The sequence below is a fragment of the Engraulis encrasicolus genome, chromosome 9, assembly GCF_034702125.1.
Source record: "Engraulis encrasicolus isolate BLACKSEA-1 chromosome 9, IST_EnEncr_1.0, whole genome shotgun sequence".
NCBI classification, from domain to species: Eukaryota; Metazoa; Chordata; class Actinopteri; order Clupeiformes; family Engraulidae; genus Engraulis; species Engraulis encrasicolus.
In genome coordinates this window covers 52,665,683-52,684,935 of record NC_085865.1, presented here as the reverse complement: position 1 = coordinate 52,684,935, position 19,253 = coordinate 52,665,683, and the positions used below count along the sequence as shown (strand labels likewise).

At 42.4% G+C, this 19,253-nt stretch overlaps 2 protein-coding genes across 6 annotated transcripts in view; one reads left to right on the top strand and one right to left on the bottom strand.

Moving 5' to 3' along the window:
- Positions 1–1,303, bottom strand: part of klhl15 (kelch-like family member 15) — a 14,324-nt gene extending 13,021 nt beyond the window's left edge. For 2 of the 5 annotated variants that reach the window (XM_063206238.1, XM_063206237.1), the window contains exons 1-2: positions 1,093–1,303; positions 397–484 (exon numbers count right to left, since the gene is read on the bottom strand). Coding sequence is in view for 1 of the 5 variants with exons in the window: in XM_063206237.1 (XP_063062307.1) it covers positions 397–484; positions 1,093–1,288 (284 nt within the window). In the remaining 4 variants the exon portion in view is untranslated. Of the gene's footprint in view, positions 1–396; positions 851–1,092 lie in introns of those variants that run through there. The other 3 variants (XM_063206240.1, XM_063206241.1, XM_063206239.1) reach the window with 2 other exon arrangements.
- A 5,671-nt stretch (positions 1,304–6,974) lies between these two features.
- eif2s3 (eukaryotic translation initiation factor 2, subunit 3 gamma) lies at positions 6,975–18,778 on the top strand. The gene is made up of 12 exons (XM_063207375.1): positions 6,975–7,088; positions 7,782–7,845; positions 8,059–8,186; positions 8,880–9,001; positions 9,347–9,441; positions 10,386–10,544; positions 13,594–13,728; positions 14,631–14,725; positions 15,435–15,579; positions 16,572–16,741; positions 17,891–18,063; positions 18,375–18,778. The coding sequence occupies exons 1-12, from the start codon at positions 7,020–7,022 to the stop codon at positions 18,436–18,438; spliced, it is 1,419 nt and encodes a 472-aa protein (XP_063063445.1). The 5' UTR covers positions 6,975–7,019; the 3' UTR covers positions 18,439–18,778.
- Positions 18,779–19,253: the final 475 nt, after the last annotated feature.

Below are 19,253 nucleotides of genomic sequence, written 5' to 3'. Positions count from 1 at the left end.
TTACACACTAATGAAACAATGCATTCAGCAAGCAAGACTTGAATGACAGTGCCAGTTCACAAGCAGACATCGCAACATGGATTTCAGAAGTGCAAGGCTCAAGCAATTAAACTTTCAAAAGACTCAAAAGAAAACAGTCTGATCTGGACCACTGGCAAGATACAAGTAAAGTTAAACCCTAAAATAAATGAACAATAGCCTATATGAGGCCTGTGGAATTCTTTATAAAATCAGAAAAGTTAAAATGTCAAAATTTCAGGCCTCTTGAATGTTGTAATGTACACAATTGATGGGTACCCAGAAGAGACTGTTGTGACGTGAAAAGATTTGACAGGTCAGGTGAGCGGTTGGTTCATTTAATTTCTAGAGGTGGTAGGATACTCCAAGGGCTAGTACCTTTTCGGAGCGTCCTGGCCAGTCGTGAACTTCGCTGACAAGGCGCTGAAGGGACGCTCACATTTCCTCTGCTTGAGTTTGCCTTGCTCTGCAACATGGATTGAAAATCTTCATGGAGAAGAGTGGGCTTTTTCCGTTGCACTGCAACAAGTGAACTCTTGACACTTGAATGCGATAAAGCAGTGTATTTGAAAACTATATTTGAAAACTATTATGCCATTCCAGATTGAAAAGATATTCGAGGTGTTACAATGAACCACAACATTGCGTTGGCTTGTTTGTGAACCATAAAGCTATTTTGAAAGCATGTTACATTCTACTTTGACACTGGGGTGACAAAACTAAACAACTTACATAATTTACATAAAGACTGAATACGCAAGTAAGATACTTTGATGGGCTACCACAACATGAGCGCGTGCACTCGATGCTACGTACACCTGGAAGCACCTGACGTAAGATACCCATCTTGACAGTGGGAGTCTGCAAGTTAGCCTACAGATAAGCAGTCTAAGCAGGCCACCGACACAGAAATCTACCTTTCTCGCCGTAATGTTTATCGTCAAAACTACACAGTGTTTTTGTCATTAGACCAATTCATCTGATTATTCGTAACATGCCAATAAAAACGGATACACCGATTATGCCCAAGAATACATCCATCAAGAGTATTGTCTCTGCACAAACTAGCTGTACCTCGGCGATGCGACTCCACACAACCCCTCTTTGACCAGGGAGCTCGAGGTCCTTCTGACATGGGGTGCCGGTGGGTATCCCAGATCAAGGGAATAACATCCAAAAATAAACCATCGGTACCACTTTGCTGTCCATTGGTGTCACTCTTGGTTTCTAAATCAACGCTATTTTCGTAGGATAATAAAACTGTGTTCATCTAATGCATCCATCGCCAACATAGACGCCATATTATTCTCTGCACTGACGTCATTTCCGCAAGGATCGCTCAGTTGAACGGAACTGTAAACAGGCATAGGGGGTTGCAAAAAAGGTCTCTTTAACGATTAATGCCATCCATCTTTCCACCACATTATCTACAGCAAGAAAATCTCGTAAATCCTTCATAATTCTTGTATGGGCTGTGCAACATTCCCCGCTGTTCCGGTTGTCATTTGAGAGACAGGCACCTGAGAGTCATCCATCTCTGTTAGCTATTAAATCAAGCCAATTTCCCACATGTCCCCTGCATAAAGATTGCCTGCCATGCCTGGCTGAGTATTTGGATACAGTGGAATAGAGCTCTAGAGTTATATCTATGGCTCCGCAGTGGGAGGGTTGCATCAATATATCAATGTGTGTGAGACGCATTCAGTGAGGGGAATTGCATTGGGGAGATGATGATATCAGACTAAAATGGGCTTTTTCAAATTCCAGGGTGGTGATGATGACACCTGTATAGCCTATCTCGGCCTGCCCCATCAGTTGAATAACTTCTTCACTGACAATGTGCTGTAAAATGCAACATTAGAACAAGTAGAGCTTCGATAGATAGAAATAGGCTACAATCATTGACAGTAAATAGAATGGACGCCAAATCAACGCTATTTGCCATTCAACGCTTTGAAGCCAGATTTGGGAACATTCCAACTTACATTCCACCTTAGCAACGCCAAACGCAGGTGCTGATTGGACAACAACAAGACTTCTAACTGTAAATCAGACCATGTTCTGATGCTCATTGGTCAATTTAACTTTTAATATCTCTCTAAAACAAAACATCACCACAAAAAATCACCACCCTGGTAAGTTGGAGAGCAAGGGGACCTACTAGTTGAGCGAAAAATTATCCCCCTGGAGTGGCATTTAAGGGAGATACAGGGTTTTATGTCTCTCATAGGAATGAATGGGATTTGGCCATTTTTTGGTCTTTTTGGGTCCAACCTTGGCTCCAACTTGGCTTCAACAATGAAATAGAATTTTGGCCTCCATTCTATTTACTCTCAATGGCTACAATAGATGACATAAAAATATTCTTGAATCAAGCATCCCAAATTTAGCATGCATTGAGAAAGAATAGCAAATTCCTTCATCAAAAACAACTTCACTTGCCATATGAGTGCCTACCACAATTGGTATTAACTTAACTGTAAACGTTTGAAAGCCCACATGAGAAACTTATTGGGACAGCACCATACATATGCAAGCAGCAGACTTATATTTATGTTTCACCATCAAAGGGGGCAGGACAGCCTTAATGGCACCCCAAGGACTGTGCAGTGTGACGGCAATGACAGCCAGTGCGGAGGATGGTAGAGAGCACTGGTTATTACTGGTTATTACACCAACCTTGTGGGTCATGAGTCAAACCAGCAACCCTTACCTACAAGCCCCAATCACTTACCCAGGTTATAGGCTTATGGGCGTATATGTCCAGAGGTTAGTTCTACATGTCTAAAAAGTGAGTGTTTTGTGTGTAAGGTGATTCCCAAGGGTGCTGTTGACAAGTGATCGTTATATTGCAGTGATAACCCCTACAACATCAGCATTGCTATTCCAATGCTATTATAGTAGGGGGCCCAAAAAAACAGTGGATTTTCCAGGGGCCATGTAGGCCTGGTGTATTATGCCCCCCTGTTCATGAAGGCCCAGGACAGCATTGGGCCAAAGTCTCTGATGGGGCATCATGGCTGTGATAAATGTTTTGACCTAATGGCAGAGCCCTTTAGGAGAGTTGTGACAACCAGAGTACCAGACGTAGATTTGCCTCTTGCTTCAATGTATTGAAACAGTGCCTGGAATTGGCTTTCTGTCGCTAGACTGAAATTCGACACATACAACAAGTCAAAATGAACCCCTTAGCGCAGAGCCTATGTTATAACCTTACTGTCACCAACATTTTAATCACTATGTCTTAATCTGTACTCTCGGTACTGTCATAGCGATGTTGTTATGATGTAGTTGAGTATTTTCAGCAAACAGTAAATAGGCCAGCTGGCGACCCCATCTGCAGTAAGAGGCTACGGAGAAACGAACTACATTTCTGGGTAATTACCAACACATCCATTCACTAGCAATTCGCTTAATTATGATTAATTTGTTAAAAGACGTAAGACCTATTTTGGGATATGGGCTACACTACCCTGCTGTGGAAGCTCCTCCCTGGCACTAACAGAGCACGATGAGCTGTCCTGAGCCATAATTTTGTATAGAAAAAATGGAATACAGGATCAATGGGATTAGCTGATGGGCTCATAGGGGCCTGGATGCAAAATGAAGACTCCAGTCCTCCCTTGTTCACACAATGCTTTTTTTTTATAACGAAAGAATGAACTTATTTCTGTCTGTTTGTTTCTAATTGTTATTATTACCAACAAAATGTAAACTTCCCTCACATTTGCTGAGGGGTATGTTGCCGTTTGCTCAGCTGAATTTAGGGAATTAATAGGTATTTGTCGCCACCTTGTGTCAAATATTGGTTATGTTCTATTTATCAACAGGAAGAAAACTGTGTGTGTGTGTGTGTGTGTGTGTGTGTGTGTGTGTGTGTGTGTGTGTGTGTGTGTGTGTGTGTGTGTGTGTGTGTGTGTGTGTGTGTGTGTGTGTGTGTGTGTGTGTGCGTGTGTGGACAATAGGCTTTGTCATACTGGACAATATAGCTATGTCATCCTTGGATTTGTAGAGCACTACAGGACTTTTTTGTGTGCCTCCATCTACCAGGACCTTGCCTTGTGTGTGTGTGTGTGTGTGTGTGTGTGTGTGTGTGTGTGTGTGTGTGTGTGTGTGTGTGTGTGTGTGTGTGTGTGTGTGTGTGTGTGTGTGTGTGTGTAACTGATGTAAGGCTGATGATTGCTGTAGGCTACTCAAGTGGGTGTTACAGTAGGCCTATGTTAACTGCAATGTGCAATACTGTGTATTAGGTCTATGTGTATGTTTTGTAGGCTATTTAGAGTAGAGTAGAGTACTTTTATTGATCCCGAAGGAAATTAAGGTGTCTGTCAGCTTACATAAATACACAAATCCAAACATACACAAAGAACTTATACACATAAATGCACATTACAGTAAAAGTATGTCGCCACACACACTCTCTCTCTCTCCCTCCCTCCCTCCTTCCCTCTCCCCCTCTCCCCCCCCCCCAACACACACACATTGTCACGTACATTGTCACACACACACACACACACACACACACACTCACACCACACACACACACACACACACACACACACACACACACACACACACACACACACACACACACACACACACACACACCACACACACACACACACACACACACACACACACACACACAGACACACACACACACACACACAAGGTCCTTGTAGGGCATCATGTTGCATACATATACACAAAAAGTCAAGATAAAAGTGTTCAGTACACATAAAAGAGCCAAAGTAGTTCTAATGATTGTGCATTGTAGAAGTCCCTCAGTTAAAAAATAAAAATAATAAAAAATAAAAATAAGGCAGTCCACAGTAGCTTTTCCAGTGGTTGAGATAGTCCAGTAAGAATAAAATTGTAGAATTAAATAGTTCACAGATGCTATCCCAGGGGATAGGTGAGGTAGCTGAGGTGGGGTGTAGTGAGTTTATTGTCCTGTGTTGAGCAGTCCCTTAAAGTGTCCAAGGTAGTGCAGGCGCTTGCTCCATGGGGGGGGGGGGGGGGGGGGGGGGCGTGAAGTGTAGCTGTTCAGTAGAGATAAAAAATCGGGAGGGGGTGGGGGTGGTTTAGGCAGTCCAGTCACCAATGACAATCTCTTTCATTGTGTCTTTCTGTGTGGTGTTGAAGAGCTGGATGGCCCTAGGAACAAATGACTTCCGTAGTCTGTCTGTACGGCAGGGGAAGGCCCGGAGTCTGTAGCTGAACACGCTCCTCTGGTTGGCAAGAAGCGGGTGCAGGGGGTGTCTGTCATTTTCCAGTATGGAGTCCAGTCTGCTCAGTGTCCTGTTTTCGGCTGTTGTATTGAGGTCCTCCAATTCCATGCCCACCACAGACCTAGCTTTCCTCACCAGCCTGTCAAGGCGCCCCGCGTCCTTCTTCCTAATACTACCTCCACAACAGGCGATAGCATAGGTAAGGACACTTGCCATGACAGACTGGTAAAACATCAGCAGGAGCCTGTTGCAGACGTTGAAGGATCTGAGCTTCCTTAGGAAGTAAAGCCTGCTCTGTCCTTTCTTGTACAGAGCATCTGAATTAGCAGCCCAGTCCAGTTTGTTGTCCAGGTGTACACCTAGGTACTTGTAGGTGTCAACTGTCTCCACTGTCTCTCCCTCAATAGAGACAGGCACCAGTGGCGGGGAGGTCCTTCTGAAGTCAACCACCATCTCCTTTGTTTTGGTGGCATTCAGCTGTAGCTGATTATCCTGGCACCATCTGACAAAGTTCTCCACCAGTTCCCTGTACTCTCCTTCCTGTCCATCCTTGATGCACGCCACAATAGCAGTGTCATCAGAGAACTTCTGCATGTGACAGGTCTCTGTGTTGTAGCTGAAGTCGGAGGTGTACAGGGTGAACAAAACAGGGGAGAGCACCGTCCCTTGTGGCGCGCCCGTGTTACTGACTACAGTCTGGGATATATGGTCGCCGAGCCTGACGAACTGGGGCCTCCCAGTGAGGTAGTCAGTTATCCATGTCACCAGTCCTGTTTCCACTCCCATTCGCAGCAGTTTGTCCTTCAGCATGAGTGGCTGGATGGTGTTAAAGGCACTTGAGAAATCAAAGAACATGATTCTCACAGCCATGTCTCTCTTGTCCAGGTGAGAATGCACCCTGTGTAGCAGATACAGGATAGCATCCTCAACTCCCACACTATCCTGATAGGCAAACTGCAGGGGATCAAGAGCATGTTGTGTGTATTTATTTATTTATTTATTTGTTTTTATTTGTTTGTGTATTTATTTGTGTATTTATGCAAGCTGTCGGAAACCCAAATTTCCCTCTGAATTAATACAAGTACTCTACTGTACGCATACTCTCTGTAGTACCCTTATGAGCACCATATCCATGTAAATAAAGTTTGATATGTTACTTCTTCTTCTTCTTCTTCTTCTTCTTCTTCTTCTTCTTCTTCTTCTGTTATTATTATAATACACAATTATAATGATTGTTTTGTTGTTGTACAGTAAGACGCCTATATTGTAGTCTGACTCAGGATGATCACTGATGACAAAGACTACAAATGATTTACCTGTGACGTCATTTACAGGAGAAGGACCCCTAAAAGTTTGCAAGGGGTTTCTATTTGGTTACAGACAGGTTTTTGAACTGTAATAATCAAAATCCAAAACGTTTGGGTTCTTCATTAGATTTGTAATGTACTCCTCTTAAAGTTATCTACGGGTATCCAACTGCCTCAAGTGGTTTCCAGTTTCTAAACAAGCACCAATTTAATAGAAAATTTACTTTCCAGGATTGCATCATCCTTGCCTGAACTCGCATTTGTTTTTAGTTTCGGGTAAACAGTCTACACGAGCATGCTAAATTACCAAACATACACAGCCGATATGCTTGATTATTGCTTAGAATATTATGAATGAGGCTCTTTGAAAGAACTTCAGTTTCGGTGAAATTACCAATTCCATTAATGGAATAAGTGGTCAGGCAATTTATTTGGCCTACTATATTTCCTCTTTCCGTTCAAGATGGCGGGTGACGAGTCTGGGGTAACGCTGGGCCAGCCACATTTATCGAAACAAGACCTTGGTAGTTTAGTAAGTACTTATTTTTATTCTTATAACAAGCCGATGAATCTTTTGGTTGTGGTTGATTATCTGTGCTCGCGTAATCGTAGTCGTTAACGGGTCGAACTGGTACCTCGCATGCCGGTAGCGCCATAGCACATGATACCAGTGATGGAGCTTGTGAGGACCCCATTGATAAAAATCGGTGGATTTTGTCAAGCAATGTTACATGGCGATTCATGTCACAGCAGCCGTTTTGCCTTGTAGGTATTTTATTTTGGACAGATGTGTTTTTTCCATACTTAAAACGCTGTCCTGATGAGCAACGACAAAGCTCCAGCATGGCTTGGTTCCTATTTTCTTCCCAGCTGTAGGCTACTGTCAAAGGCGTCGACGGGAGAAGCACATACCTACTCAGTTGACAAATCATCGAGCAATATCATTGTGTTGTCAAAATGATTAACCACGTAGTCCCCATTAGTTTATTTATTATGTGTTTTTGTGAAAGCAGTGTACAGAAAGAAGCGGCGTATGACAGTTGGCCTACAAATGACATCTAGGCATGTAATGTAGCCTCCTAACGGCTATTGTGTACTAGCTCGAGGAACTGCCATTGTAACTGCTGTCTGTAATGTATGTGTCATTATAAAGTACTAAACATTGTACTAGTTGTGTATTTTGTGTCGCTTCAAAATCTTATATTTCTCCTCCTCATTCTTTTAGGATGTCAGCACACTAACTCCTCTATCCCAAGAAGTTATTAGTAGACAGGCCACCATCAATATCGGTGAGACATTATTTATCTTTATGTATTTGAGACCTTGAACTTTTCAGGTCCTTTGTCATTTGTACGGTATAATCACCATGTAATCTTCTCAATACTATCATCATTCTGTTGTTGTTATTTTCTGCCAGACAGGCTAATGTATAATTTGTTTTGATCAACACTAGAGGACAGCTAATGGCTGGTTTCTGTAATTCATTCCTAATCTTTTTGCAGGCACAATTGGCCATGTGGCCCACGGGAAGTCAACTGTAGTGAAGGCCATCTCGGGTGTGCACACTGTCAGGTTCAAAAATGAACTGGAGAGGAACATCACAATCAAATTGGGATATGCCAACGCTAAGGTGAGTCCTAAGTTCCAGTGACCATAGGCTTCGGATACAGCAGGCGTGTCCCACTCAAATTCTCAGAGGGCCAAAGTTAAAGTCTGGATGACGTAATGGGCCGAATCAAAATTTTGAATGTCCCACATATGCCTATGTACTCTGTCAAATTCCACAAACACTCATTCCCAGTCTGTTGCACAAGTGGGAGATCACAGAGATCATATTTCTATGACATACCAAATTTGATTTTTAAGTCATGTTGTAGGCTGTTAATGGTGTATGTTGGTCATCTGTAATGTACATTTGAAATGAACTTGTGGGCCAAATAAAATAATCCAGCGGCCTAGGTTTGGCCCGGGCCTGAGTTTGACATCCCTGGAATACAGAACAGTAGCATGCTGCTCAAGCCCATGTTCTGCTGATACTACATGCATATAAATAAAGCTCCATTGTGACGCCTTAAAAGTCTGTAAGTTGGTGGTGGGAAATCAAGATGATTGGCACATACTGCTGTTGTTCTCATTTGCTGGTATCGGGGAAATGCTGTCCTCATTTGTAAATGGTTAATTCCTGAAAATGTTGCATATAGGCAGGCACTTGCCTTTGCAACGCTTACCTCCCATAGAAATTAATGGAACACTGAACTTAAATTTATTTAAATCACTTGCTTGTGTGACCACTGATACTGATGCCACCGGGTTTGCATTGTAGGTCTACAAATTGGATGATCCAAGCTGTCCTCGCCCCGAGTGTTACAGATCGTGTGGAAGCAGCACACCTGACGAATTCCCCACAGACATTCCTGGCACCAAGGGCAACTTCAAACTCGTCAGGTACGACCACTATGTCACAGACACAGTGTACTGTATTTCCCACTGATGTGGAGTCTCACGAAAAAAATGGGTTTTTTTTGTCCTGGCAACTGTGGAGATGAGAAATTGGTTAATTGCAAGTAATTGTGAGCATAGTAGCATGACTGTTGATTTTGGGATTGGCAGGTCAAAGGTTTGAGTCCCAGACTCTCAAGCACATCCAGTCTCGTTCATGGCTGACTTACCCTTGAGCAGGGCGTCTAACCCCACTTTGCTGTAGAGACTGGACACTGAAGCAAATATAATAAAATGAATCAATAACAAATGTGATGTAACCAACACTCTGCTCTGTTTGTGTGTCCGTAGACATGTTTCATTTGTAGATTGCCCCGGCCACGACATCCTGATGGCCACCATGTTGAACGGCGCAGCTGTCATGGACGCTGCTCTTCTCCTAATTGGTAAGTTTTTACATGCTGGAGTGAATACGGGTTAATGACTGTTTTTTTTGGGCTCAGGTGGTGCAACCACAGCTAATGTCCATGAATTTAATTAGTAATTATGGTATGATCATGAAAATGCTTCTTAGGTAATCTTAGGTAAGCTAAAAATGTAATTCCATATAATAGTGCCATGAGCTGTGTTTGCACCTCTCTGATATGTGCTACTAGTAAAACATCATTGACCAGACTCGTTTAGTCATTGGATCGCTAATGCGTGATATGTAGCTATTTTTATTAGCTTGCCTTCAAAGAATGTATTGTTAACGTTTGTATGTTTTTTTTTTCTGGCAAAAGGGGTCTGTTGTGGCTACTTTGCATTGCATTGGTTCTCCCAGTTACACAACTGAAAGGATTCTGTCTATGGACACTGTCCATATATATTTGTTCAAAAAAGTCACTGACTTGAAGGGTGTAAACCACCTTCTCAGGGCTCAGAACACGGTGGCTGGTGTGAACAGCGCTGTAGGACTGCACAATTAATTTAAATTGAGTGAAAATCATGATTTTGGTCGCGAAGATTTAAAAAATGAAAATCACGATTTAATCATGATCGCACAAGGGGCAATGTATTAACCTGCCTTTGGGGCGTCCTTGTGGAAAGTTGACAGACTGATGTCAAAATGTCAAAAAATCTGTAGGCTCGCGAAGCCTAGGCTTCATGCTATTGTCTTTAACATTATTACAAATCAGTTTTATTTTGTTTATCCCTTATATAATACCTTGTTAGTTATATTTCATTTTGTCATTTTGAAAAACATCCTGCACAAAATTAAGCTGATTTATTGTTGTTGACTACTCGTGATTAAATGATTCCAATTTTGATCCAAATAATCGTGATTGTCATTTTTTCCATAATTGTGCAGCCTTAACACTAACATCCTGTTTGTCCCTCCGCTCTGCAGCGGGTAACGAGTCGTGCCCCCAGCCTCAGACCTCAGAGCACTTGGCTGCCATCGAGATCATGAAGTTGAAGCACATCCTGATCCTGCAGAACAAGATCGACCTGGTGAAGGAGAGCCAGGCCAAGGAGCAGTACGAGCAGATCCTTGCCTTCGTGCAAGGTATGCCCAAGGGCATTTCACTCTGTCCATCTATATTCGGATATCGGATTCAGACTTTTTTTGGGGGGGGGGTTCAGGCGTGAGGTGGTACAACTACAGCTAATGGCCATAATGAATTAGTAATTGGTCATCAATGTTCTGCAACGTGTATGCTTCTTAGATAATCCACTAAAAACAAAAAAAACAGTCATTAAATCGGTACAATAGTTACATTAGCTGTGGTCGTACCACCCTGATTTGTGCTACTACTGAAATGTCATGGAGCCATTCATGAGGGAGAGAGGAGTGTTTATCTATTGTTGTGTCTGTGCTGTGGAAGAGAGAGCGAGAGAGACAGAGAGAGTGTGGGGACGTATGTGCACCTATGGCTGGCTGTCCTGCATTTGTGCAAGGTACGCTAGAGTGTTTCATTCTGTCCGTCTACACTTATGAAGGATAAAGTGTGTGTGCGTGCGTGTGCACCCTACCACTGTCTCTGGACGGCCTTTGTGCAAGGTATGCCAGCGGGTTTGTTTTTGTTGTTTCAAATTTTAAACATGGCAAAGATAGTTTAAATTGTCTAAACCATGCATATTTTGTTTATAGATGAATGTGATTTCAGACCTGCCTGAATGCAAAATGGGGTCCAATGCATACTTTCTGTTTTAGAGATGTTTGGGGGTATTGTTTCAGTTTTGTTTTCTTGTGTCTGGTGTAGTGCTTGTGGTTGGATGTGACCCTGATCATGTGCTAAGGGTAGGAACGCCTCTATGGGTTAAGCCTTGGACTGTAGTTGGTTTTTCCGCATGTACCAGAGTCAGTTAATTCAACTGAGTCTGGTCATGTATGTATGCATGCTGAGCCAATTGGCAAAAGGATGTACACACGGATCAATGTTTTTTTGGGCTCAGACGTCAGATGGTTCAACCACAGCTAATGCGCATACATTAATTGGAAATAGGTTATTCATGTGCTGCAATGAATATGCTTCTTTGATAATACACTAAAAAATAAATAATTAATCCATTTAATAGTGACATTAGCTGTGGTTGCACCACCCTGACCTTACGACTAAATCATCATTGACCCAAGTACACGAGTCTGATAATTCAACAGTCTGGTTATGTATGTATGCTGCGCTAATTGCCAAAAGGATGTCCACACAGCTAGTTGCGGATGTCCATTTACCCTCTGTATTGTTGTGACATTGCTGCCCGCTGGGCTGGCAAAGCTCCAATCGGCAGGAAGGTCCCATAAAGGGGGCCAAAGGGCTCCCTTTGTATAGTCTACTACAATGACATGCCTATGTTACGTTTACCATCAGTCTGGGGTGCGTTTCTCGACAGCATTGTTGCTAACTACAATACATTAGCTACTTTACTCATTGGCAACTACTAAGTTCCTAACTAACTAAAAACACTTGGATAGTGTTTGTATGATGATGGAAGTGGAAGCGTTAAAGGTGGAAATAAGTGAAGCCATCAACATTTTTCCTTCTCTGTGGTTCCAAACCACAGGTCTACAACCACGTAGTAGACAGACGGTGTGTTTTCAGATCAAGCTGTATGGAGCCGTAGCAGTGGTATAATTACAATACTGTGGAGTATTCTGCAGGTGAATGTTAAATGTCAGTGATGCAGCTCTCATAATTGCCACAGTGCACTCACTGAATGCCCCTCTTTCTTGGGGAACTTTTCTATTAGTCAGCCAGCATTCAGAAAGATTTATATTTATCTTCTGAGTGCACAGTGTTGTCATAAAGGGCATTTAGGCTAAGCACAATTGTTACACGGCCCCTGTAACAAAGCTTGCATCTCAAATGTTGGTCAAAGCAGGTGGATATGGATTGAAATTGGATAACAGTGAAGATGTAGCTGGTCATTGCTTTCTTCTCCCCCAGAGGCAGATAGGAAGGGTTCATATTTAATAACTTGTGAGAAATCCATTCCATTCATCTGAGTTGTGGCGCAGAATGACTGACATAATATTGTGCTTTTACATAACATCATCAATCATCCTGAAATATTTTCTTTTTTTGAATCCTTATCAGTCACTTCATCCAAAGTGACTTTAGAATTATTTAGTTCTGAGTATTTGGTTAGTCCTTGGAACAATGCATGGTTGGGTGCCTTACTCCAATGGTTCTTCAGTCATGGATGATATGAGATTTAAACCTGCAACTTTCCGATTCTAGCGCCAACTCCTTAGCCATAAAGCTAGAGTTTTTAAGACTTGATGTGATCTCTATGGTGCACTTCAATCCATTCATCTTGGTATAAGACCATATTTGTGGTGTTATCTGGGACATACATTTTATTGGTATTTTTTGCACTTGTAAAAAGGATCCCGCACACTGTCCATTGGACCAGCCAGCATTAATACAACGTTTCGGTCATCCGAGTCGGGTCATTCGTGCTAAAGCAGAGAGACTTTAGATTGAGAGGGGACATATGGCGGCCATCTTGGTGACGCCTTCGGGGTGCTATTTCGCGATTAAGTAGACCAGATCTTAGAGTCAATGGGAAAAATGAATGGGGAAACTGAGTATAGGACGGAGGGGAACCCAGCGGTTGTGAAACCCATATGGTTGAAACGAGCGTGAAAAACTGATCAATCTAGACTACTTGGTTGTGTCAAAATAAAGCTTTTTAAGCCACTTTTCTCACGGTTTTTTGACAGAGCGCAGGCGCAGTAGTTCCATAACGGCACGAGAGCAACAGCTTTTCACAACTGAGCATGTGCATAATTTCGCGTGCGCCGATGCAGCCAGATGATTGGATCACTGGCAACGCAGCTCAGCAGGCACATTGGCTCTTGTTACCAGAAAGGCGGGAGATGTGCGGGTAGACGCCATATTTGCGTTACGAATCTTCACCGTTAATTTCTATGTACCTGTCCTATCTCCCCTTACTAGAATATTTCTGGCTAAAGCTTGTGAGTGGAAAGGATAATGTACTGGATCCTTTATCCATTTGAATGACAACCTCGCTGGGGTAATATCCTACGCACCTGCAGTGTGCCATAGCATCCTTTTTTAACTTTTTAATTTTTCCCCATTTGTCCATTTTAGGCACAGTGGCAGAGGGAGCTCCTATTATCCCCATCTCTGCACAGCTCAAGTACAACATCGAGGTGGTCTGCGAGTACATTGTGAAGAAGATCCCTGTGCCTGTTCGTGATTTCATCTCTGAGCCACGTCTAATCGGTAGGACCACACTCCTTCCAGTAAAGCATGTTGGACGTACTGCATCTTCAGTATTGTAAATGGATCAAATAGGCCTACATGGGTCACTGCTATGCCGAGTGAGGTGCTTCAATGTCATTGTGCTTAATGTAAGTGCTTTTACATAATGATGATAAGCGACACTAGTATTCCAATACCTCCAACAAAGTTCCTCTTATCTGTGTTGTTGAGGGTATAATGTGTGGGAATGGCTTTCACTTTCAGTTAGTCTTCCAATGCCTTAAGCTCTCCCTGCGTTGCTGACTGTTTTTCTCTGTAAGCCAAAAGGTGAGGCCTAAGTATTTTGTCAACTGGGTTTCAATTGGAAATTAGCTTTGTAAAGTACTCTTGTGACCGAATCTTGTGCTTATTCTCAGACAAAGTCCATATAAACATGACTTTGTAGTATGATACAGTATAATAACGTTGAATATTATAAATTTGGGAACAGACAGCAGGTATTGAAGGCGTTTAAAGTGCAGAAGTCATTGACTTTGTATGGAACGCAAGTGGCAGAAGTGGTGAAAGCTGCAGAAGTGTTTCTAGCATCGAGGGCGTCGAAAGCATCAAAAGAGAAGTTGAACTTCAGCTAAAAATATGTAATGAGCCCGGCGGCAGCAGCCAACAGCCAATGGAATGTTTACATTTTTCTAAACACAAGCTTCTGTTGGTCGCTCTCCTTGATCGAATGTTAAAGGTTGATCTTTCACTGCGTTAATCGCCCCTATCTGTGCTTTCCAGGCGGGATTCTGCAGCATTTCAGCTCTTTCAACGACTGCTGTCTGTCCCTACCTACAGTTAGATTCAAAGGTTAGCTTTGGATTTATTAGGGCAGTGTTGTCATGCAGAGTGTGTGAAGAAGAGATTTTGTCTTTGTTTTGCAGTCATCCGATCTTTTGATGTCAACAAGCCTGGCTGTGAGGTGGATGACCTGAAAGGTGGTGTGGCTGGTGGAAGTATCCTCAAAGGAGTGCTCAAGGTTGGACATTTATCTGCTTTTCATTGAATAGCTGTTTTATCCCAGTCAGGAAGGACCGGACACTGATGAGCTCCCTTTTAATCCATGTTTATTTCTGTGGAAATATATTTAAAAAAAACCTATGTTTAATACCTTAGGTTTGACATCTTTTATTGTGCTTTCTATATCGTGTTATTTGTATCCTGTTGATCAACTCGTGTTTAAACTATCCAACTATCTAATATCCACTTTCCCCTCATGGTGGACCTGAAATGAGTTATGTAAAGATGTCAAGTCCACCTAGTTGGTTTAAAGTGTTGCATTAGAGTACAGATAACATACTTTGTTCATCCTGAAGGGTTGTGGATCTTACTGTTTTCCAATTAACCATGTCAAAACAGTTTGAATTCATGAACCCATACACAGCTCTACACAACTTTTCCCTACACATTCTAAGGAATGTTAGACTAACTAGGGACGTCTCTCTTAGGGCTTTCAGGCCGACCAGAACGGAGCCGGAGCCGGTGCCCGCACCAGTTACGTTCGGCACTAAAGTATTTTGCGGTTCGCATTGCGAACCAACTCTATGGTTTGCGAACGCAAATATCTGTGGCGTGAACACGACAGCCGGTTCGCGATTAGGTGCGGGAACAGGCTCCAGCACGGTTCTCAGTCAGCCTGAACGCGCTATCTGATGCTGATGTTTTCTATGCGTTTTGCTTCGTTCCAGGTGGGCCAGGAGATTGAGGTGAGGCCTGGCATCGTGTCCAAGGACCATGAGGGGAAGCTGATGTGCAAGCCCATCTTCTCCAAGATCGTCTCCCTGTTTGCCGAACACAACGACCTGCAGTACGCCGCCCCCGGGGGCCTGATTGGTATGCTGTTTATTAGCCTCTCATTTGATTGGACAAGCCTCAGAATTTGACAGAATTTCCTGTTTCTGACCGGTCACACATTGTTACCGTGAACACGTTAGTTGGTTTGAGATTAGGTGCATGAATGGGAACAGAGGCGGTTCTCTGTCGGCCTGAACAAGTCAAAATGATGTCTTTGGAAATCAACTGCTGGGTGTCAGTGATTATCATAACACAATGACTACTATCGATCACTCCTTTGATCCCTAATGGGTCCAGTGAAGCCATCAACAAATAATCTTGTACAATCGTTAAAGATGATGTCTATTATTGATTGGTTAATCTCAGGCAATAAATCATTTCATGCTTTAATCATCATGCAAACAGACTTGGTGAAATCAAAGTAATCTTGTCTCTTAAACGGGCACTAAGTACTTTTCAACCTTACGATAATGTTTGCAAAACCGTTTCAGTTGTGCGTCAACTTTCTAAACCGTAAAAGGCTGATCAAGAATCAAAACAAACGGTTTAGTTTGGTGGCCCAGCTGATTTTCGTAGATAGTTTGCTTTTTTTTTCTTTATTGCAATGAAACATAAAGCACTTCTGAAATTACTCTACTGCCTTCCATGGGCTGCAACGGCACTAATCAGGCCATCTCATGATCATTTAAATGACTATTTTCCACCATACCTACTCTATGTTTAACACCTTTTATTGTGTTTTCCATCAATTTGTTAGCATCCTGTTAATCAACTCGTGTTTTAAGATTTTTAAACTACCCAACTATTTAATATCCACCTTCCTCTCATGGTGGACCTGAACTTAAACAGAGTTATGTCAAAAAGGCAAGTCCACCTAATTGGACTAACATTTTGTAGTAGAGTGTCGTCAAAATGTCCATTTTGAAATGACTAGCAGATCACTATCGAGCAAATTCCCATTTTGAAATGACTAGCAAATGACTACGTTTTTGCTTCCACCACTTAACTGTTGTTTTGTTGTTTATGTGAAGGTGTGGGCACGAAGATCGACCCGACGCTGTGCCGAGCGGACCGCATGGTGGGCCAGGTGCTGGGTGCCGTCGGGGCGCTGCCAGAGATCTTCACTGAGCTGGAGATCTCTTACTTCCTGCTCAGGCGACTGCTGGGCGTGCGCACGGAAGGAGACAAGAAGGCAGCTAAGGTGGGCAGCAATGATGATGATGCTGAATAGGTGGACGCATCTAAGTTTAAGTTGTGTGTCGGTATACGTGAAACTTTATGGTTTAACTTTCTGAAAAGTCTGGTCTAAAACATTTTTTCAACATTTTTTTTTCTTTTTATGTTAAGACTCCTTCAGGTTTTAGGCTGCCCCTGTTTGCAGCCTGATCCACACTCATTTTTTGTTAGTTGTAGCAACTAACTAAGCGGCTGTTATTTGAGAAAATACGGTAATAGTTAAGTGCAGTAATTTTATATATAGGTAGTACCACTTGCTTTAATTTCTTAATTGTTCTTGATTGGTTATTGTGATGGTCAATCATGATGATGATTAGCCTTGGCCATATGTAATGGAATATTGCTTAAAGGAGCACTCCTGCCAATTTCAATGTGCTGTCAGAGATATGAGCTATTCTAATGGGGGCAACTTTTGTATGCATTTTTTTTTTTTAAATGAACATGGGCCTACTCCAAATATTTTCCCAAAAGGTATTGCTGTTTGCTAGCTGTCTGCTGATGTTGCACAACCCTTTTGATGTTTTTGGGAATAAATAAAAATGTTTTTTTTTAATATAAACAAAAGTTGCCCCCATTAGAAAAGCTCATATCTCGGAAAGGGCTGAGCCAAAAACTGCGGCGTCACCGGCTACTGACAAGTCAAGGGTAGCGTGAGCAATACAACAGCACATTGAAATTCGCAGTAGTTCCCCTTTAAAATGTTTCTTTGAAGCTGATGCTACTAACAAAAAAGTGATGCAATACAATCACAGTTTGTGAGATGTGCAGCTATAGACCTTTTCACTTTGCAAACATGAAGTTCCTACAGACGACAGGCCCTTAGCCTTTGGTCTAGTGACCCACTTTCGATATGACTGTTTCTTTACGTGGAAAATGGAATAGATTGCAATAAATCAAAAAGCCCCTGTTTTTCTATGACTGATTTTTCCATTTCATTCAGTTAATTTTGACCATTGCAGTGTGGCATACCAAAATCCAACAATTATTGTGATTTTGTAGTCTACAATTATTTGCAATTATTGTTGGACCTATTTTTAAAAAAAATTGTGACCTTTACAAGAACCTTTCTATCTGAACTGTGAATCAATTCTCTTCCTTTCCCGTTGCGCTGCAGGTTCAGAAGCTGTCTAAGAACGAGGTGTTGATGGTTAACATAGGATCCCTGTCGACCGGCGGCCGTGTGAGTGCTGTGAAGGCTGATCTGGCCAAGATCGTGCTCACCAACCCTGTATGCACAGAAGTAGGAGAGAAGATCGCCCTTAGTCGCAGAGTGGAGAAACATTGGCGGTGAGTAAACTTTTTGTCCATTCCAAGATGTTATCATTTTTTTAGAATTGAGCAAGATCTGTGCAGTCTTTGTGCAGATCAACAGAAAATTGTTGAATGAAATACACAGAAGAGGGTTTTTTTTCGTTGTTTATGAATCTTGAATTCTTGACAGTACACAACAGTTTATAATGTTGAGCGCACATTTGAATACATATCTGCTGTGAAACGGTGCTCTCAGATTAAAAAAATAAATCTGCTCAACATAATGCAAGTCCTCAAATGTATTGTCCCACCTATGCTGAAGAGAATTGTAATCTTTGTTTTTTCAGTTTGATCGGCTGGGGACAAATTAGGAGAGGAGTAACCATCACACCTACAGTGGACGATGACTGAGCCGCTTGCTGAAGGGGAAACGTATGCCTGGACGGCTTCTGCCACCCGCCAGCAAGACATCCTTATTAAAAACCATTTTCCTACAACAACACACAGCCTGCCAGCTGAAGGGATCAGATCAGGAAGCAGAGGGAGTGATCTCAAAGGGAGGGAAGGGGGAAACACATAGGGGAAATGGAAGACGGGTCTTGATGAAGATGAAATTGATCTGGCTGTCTTGTCAAGGCCGGCCTGATTTCTTACATGCTACCAAAAGCCTCACTGGCAGGGTTTCACAGGTTTGACAACTATAGTAAGCATCTTTCAAATATATCTAATAAAAAATGTTTTGGATCAAATACCTTCTTGTCGTTTGAAAGTTTTGTTTTTAATTATTATTCATTCAAATGCAGCCTACTGCACAATGGGAAACACCACAAAACTTGTACCATAATAAATCATACATTAAGCCACAAAGGGGCAATTTATGAGCACCTCACGTGGCTCAGGGATCTGGGTGTCGGAGTACCAGACCTTCCCTGTAGTGGTGAAGAGCCAAGTGTGTGTGTGTGTGTTGTTATTGAAAGCAAATGCACTTCAACTCTGAGGTGTGTAGGCAAATGGTAAGGTGGGCAAACTCACTGGTGTACTTGCAGTTGTTTCTGATTGTGGTGGAACCTCATCTCACAAGCTGCATGTGGGCATGAATTTCCAGTATACACCTCCACAGGGTTTGGCCAAGCCTGGGACGAACACACTGAACAACATTGTCCCCTTTGTTGGCTGCTCACAGATGTTATATTTGCCACACAAAAAATGACTACTACTGTAACAGT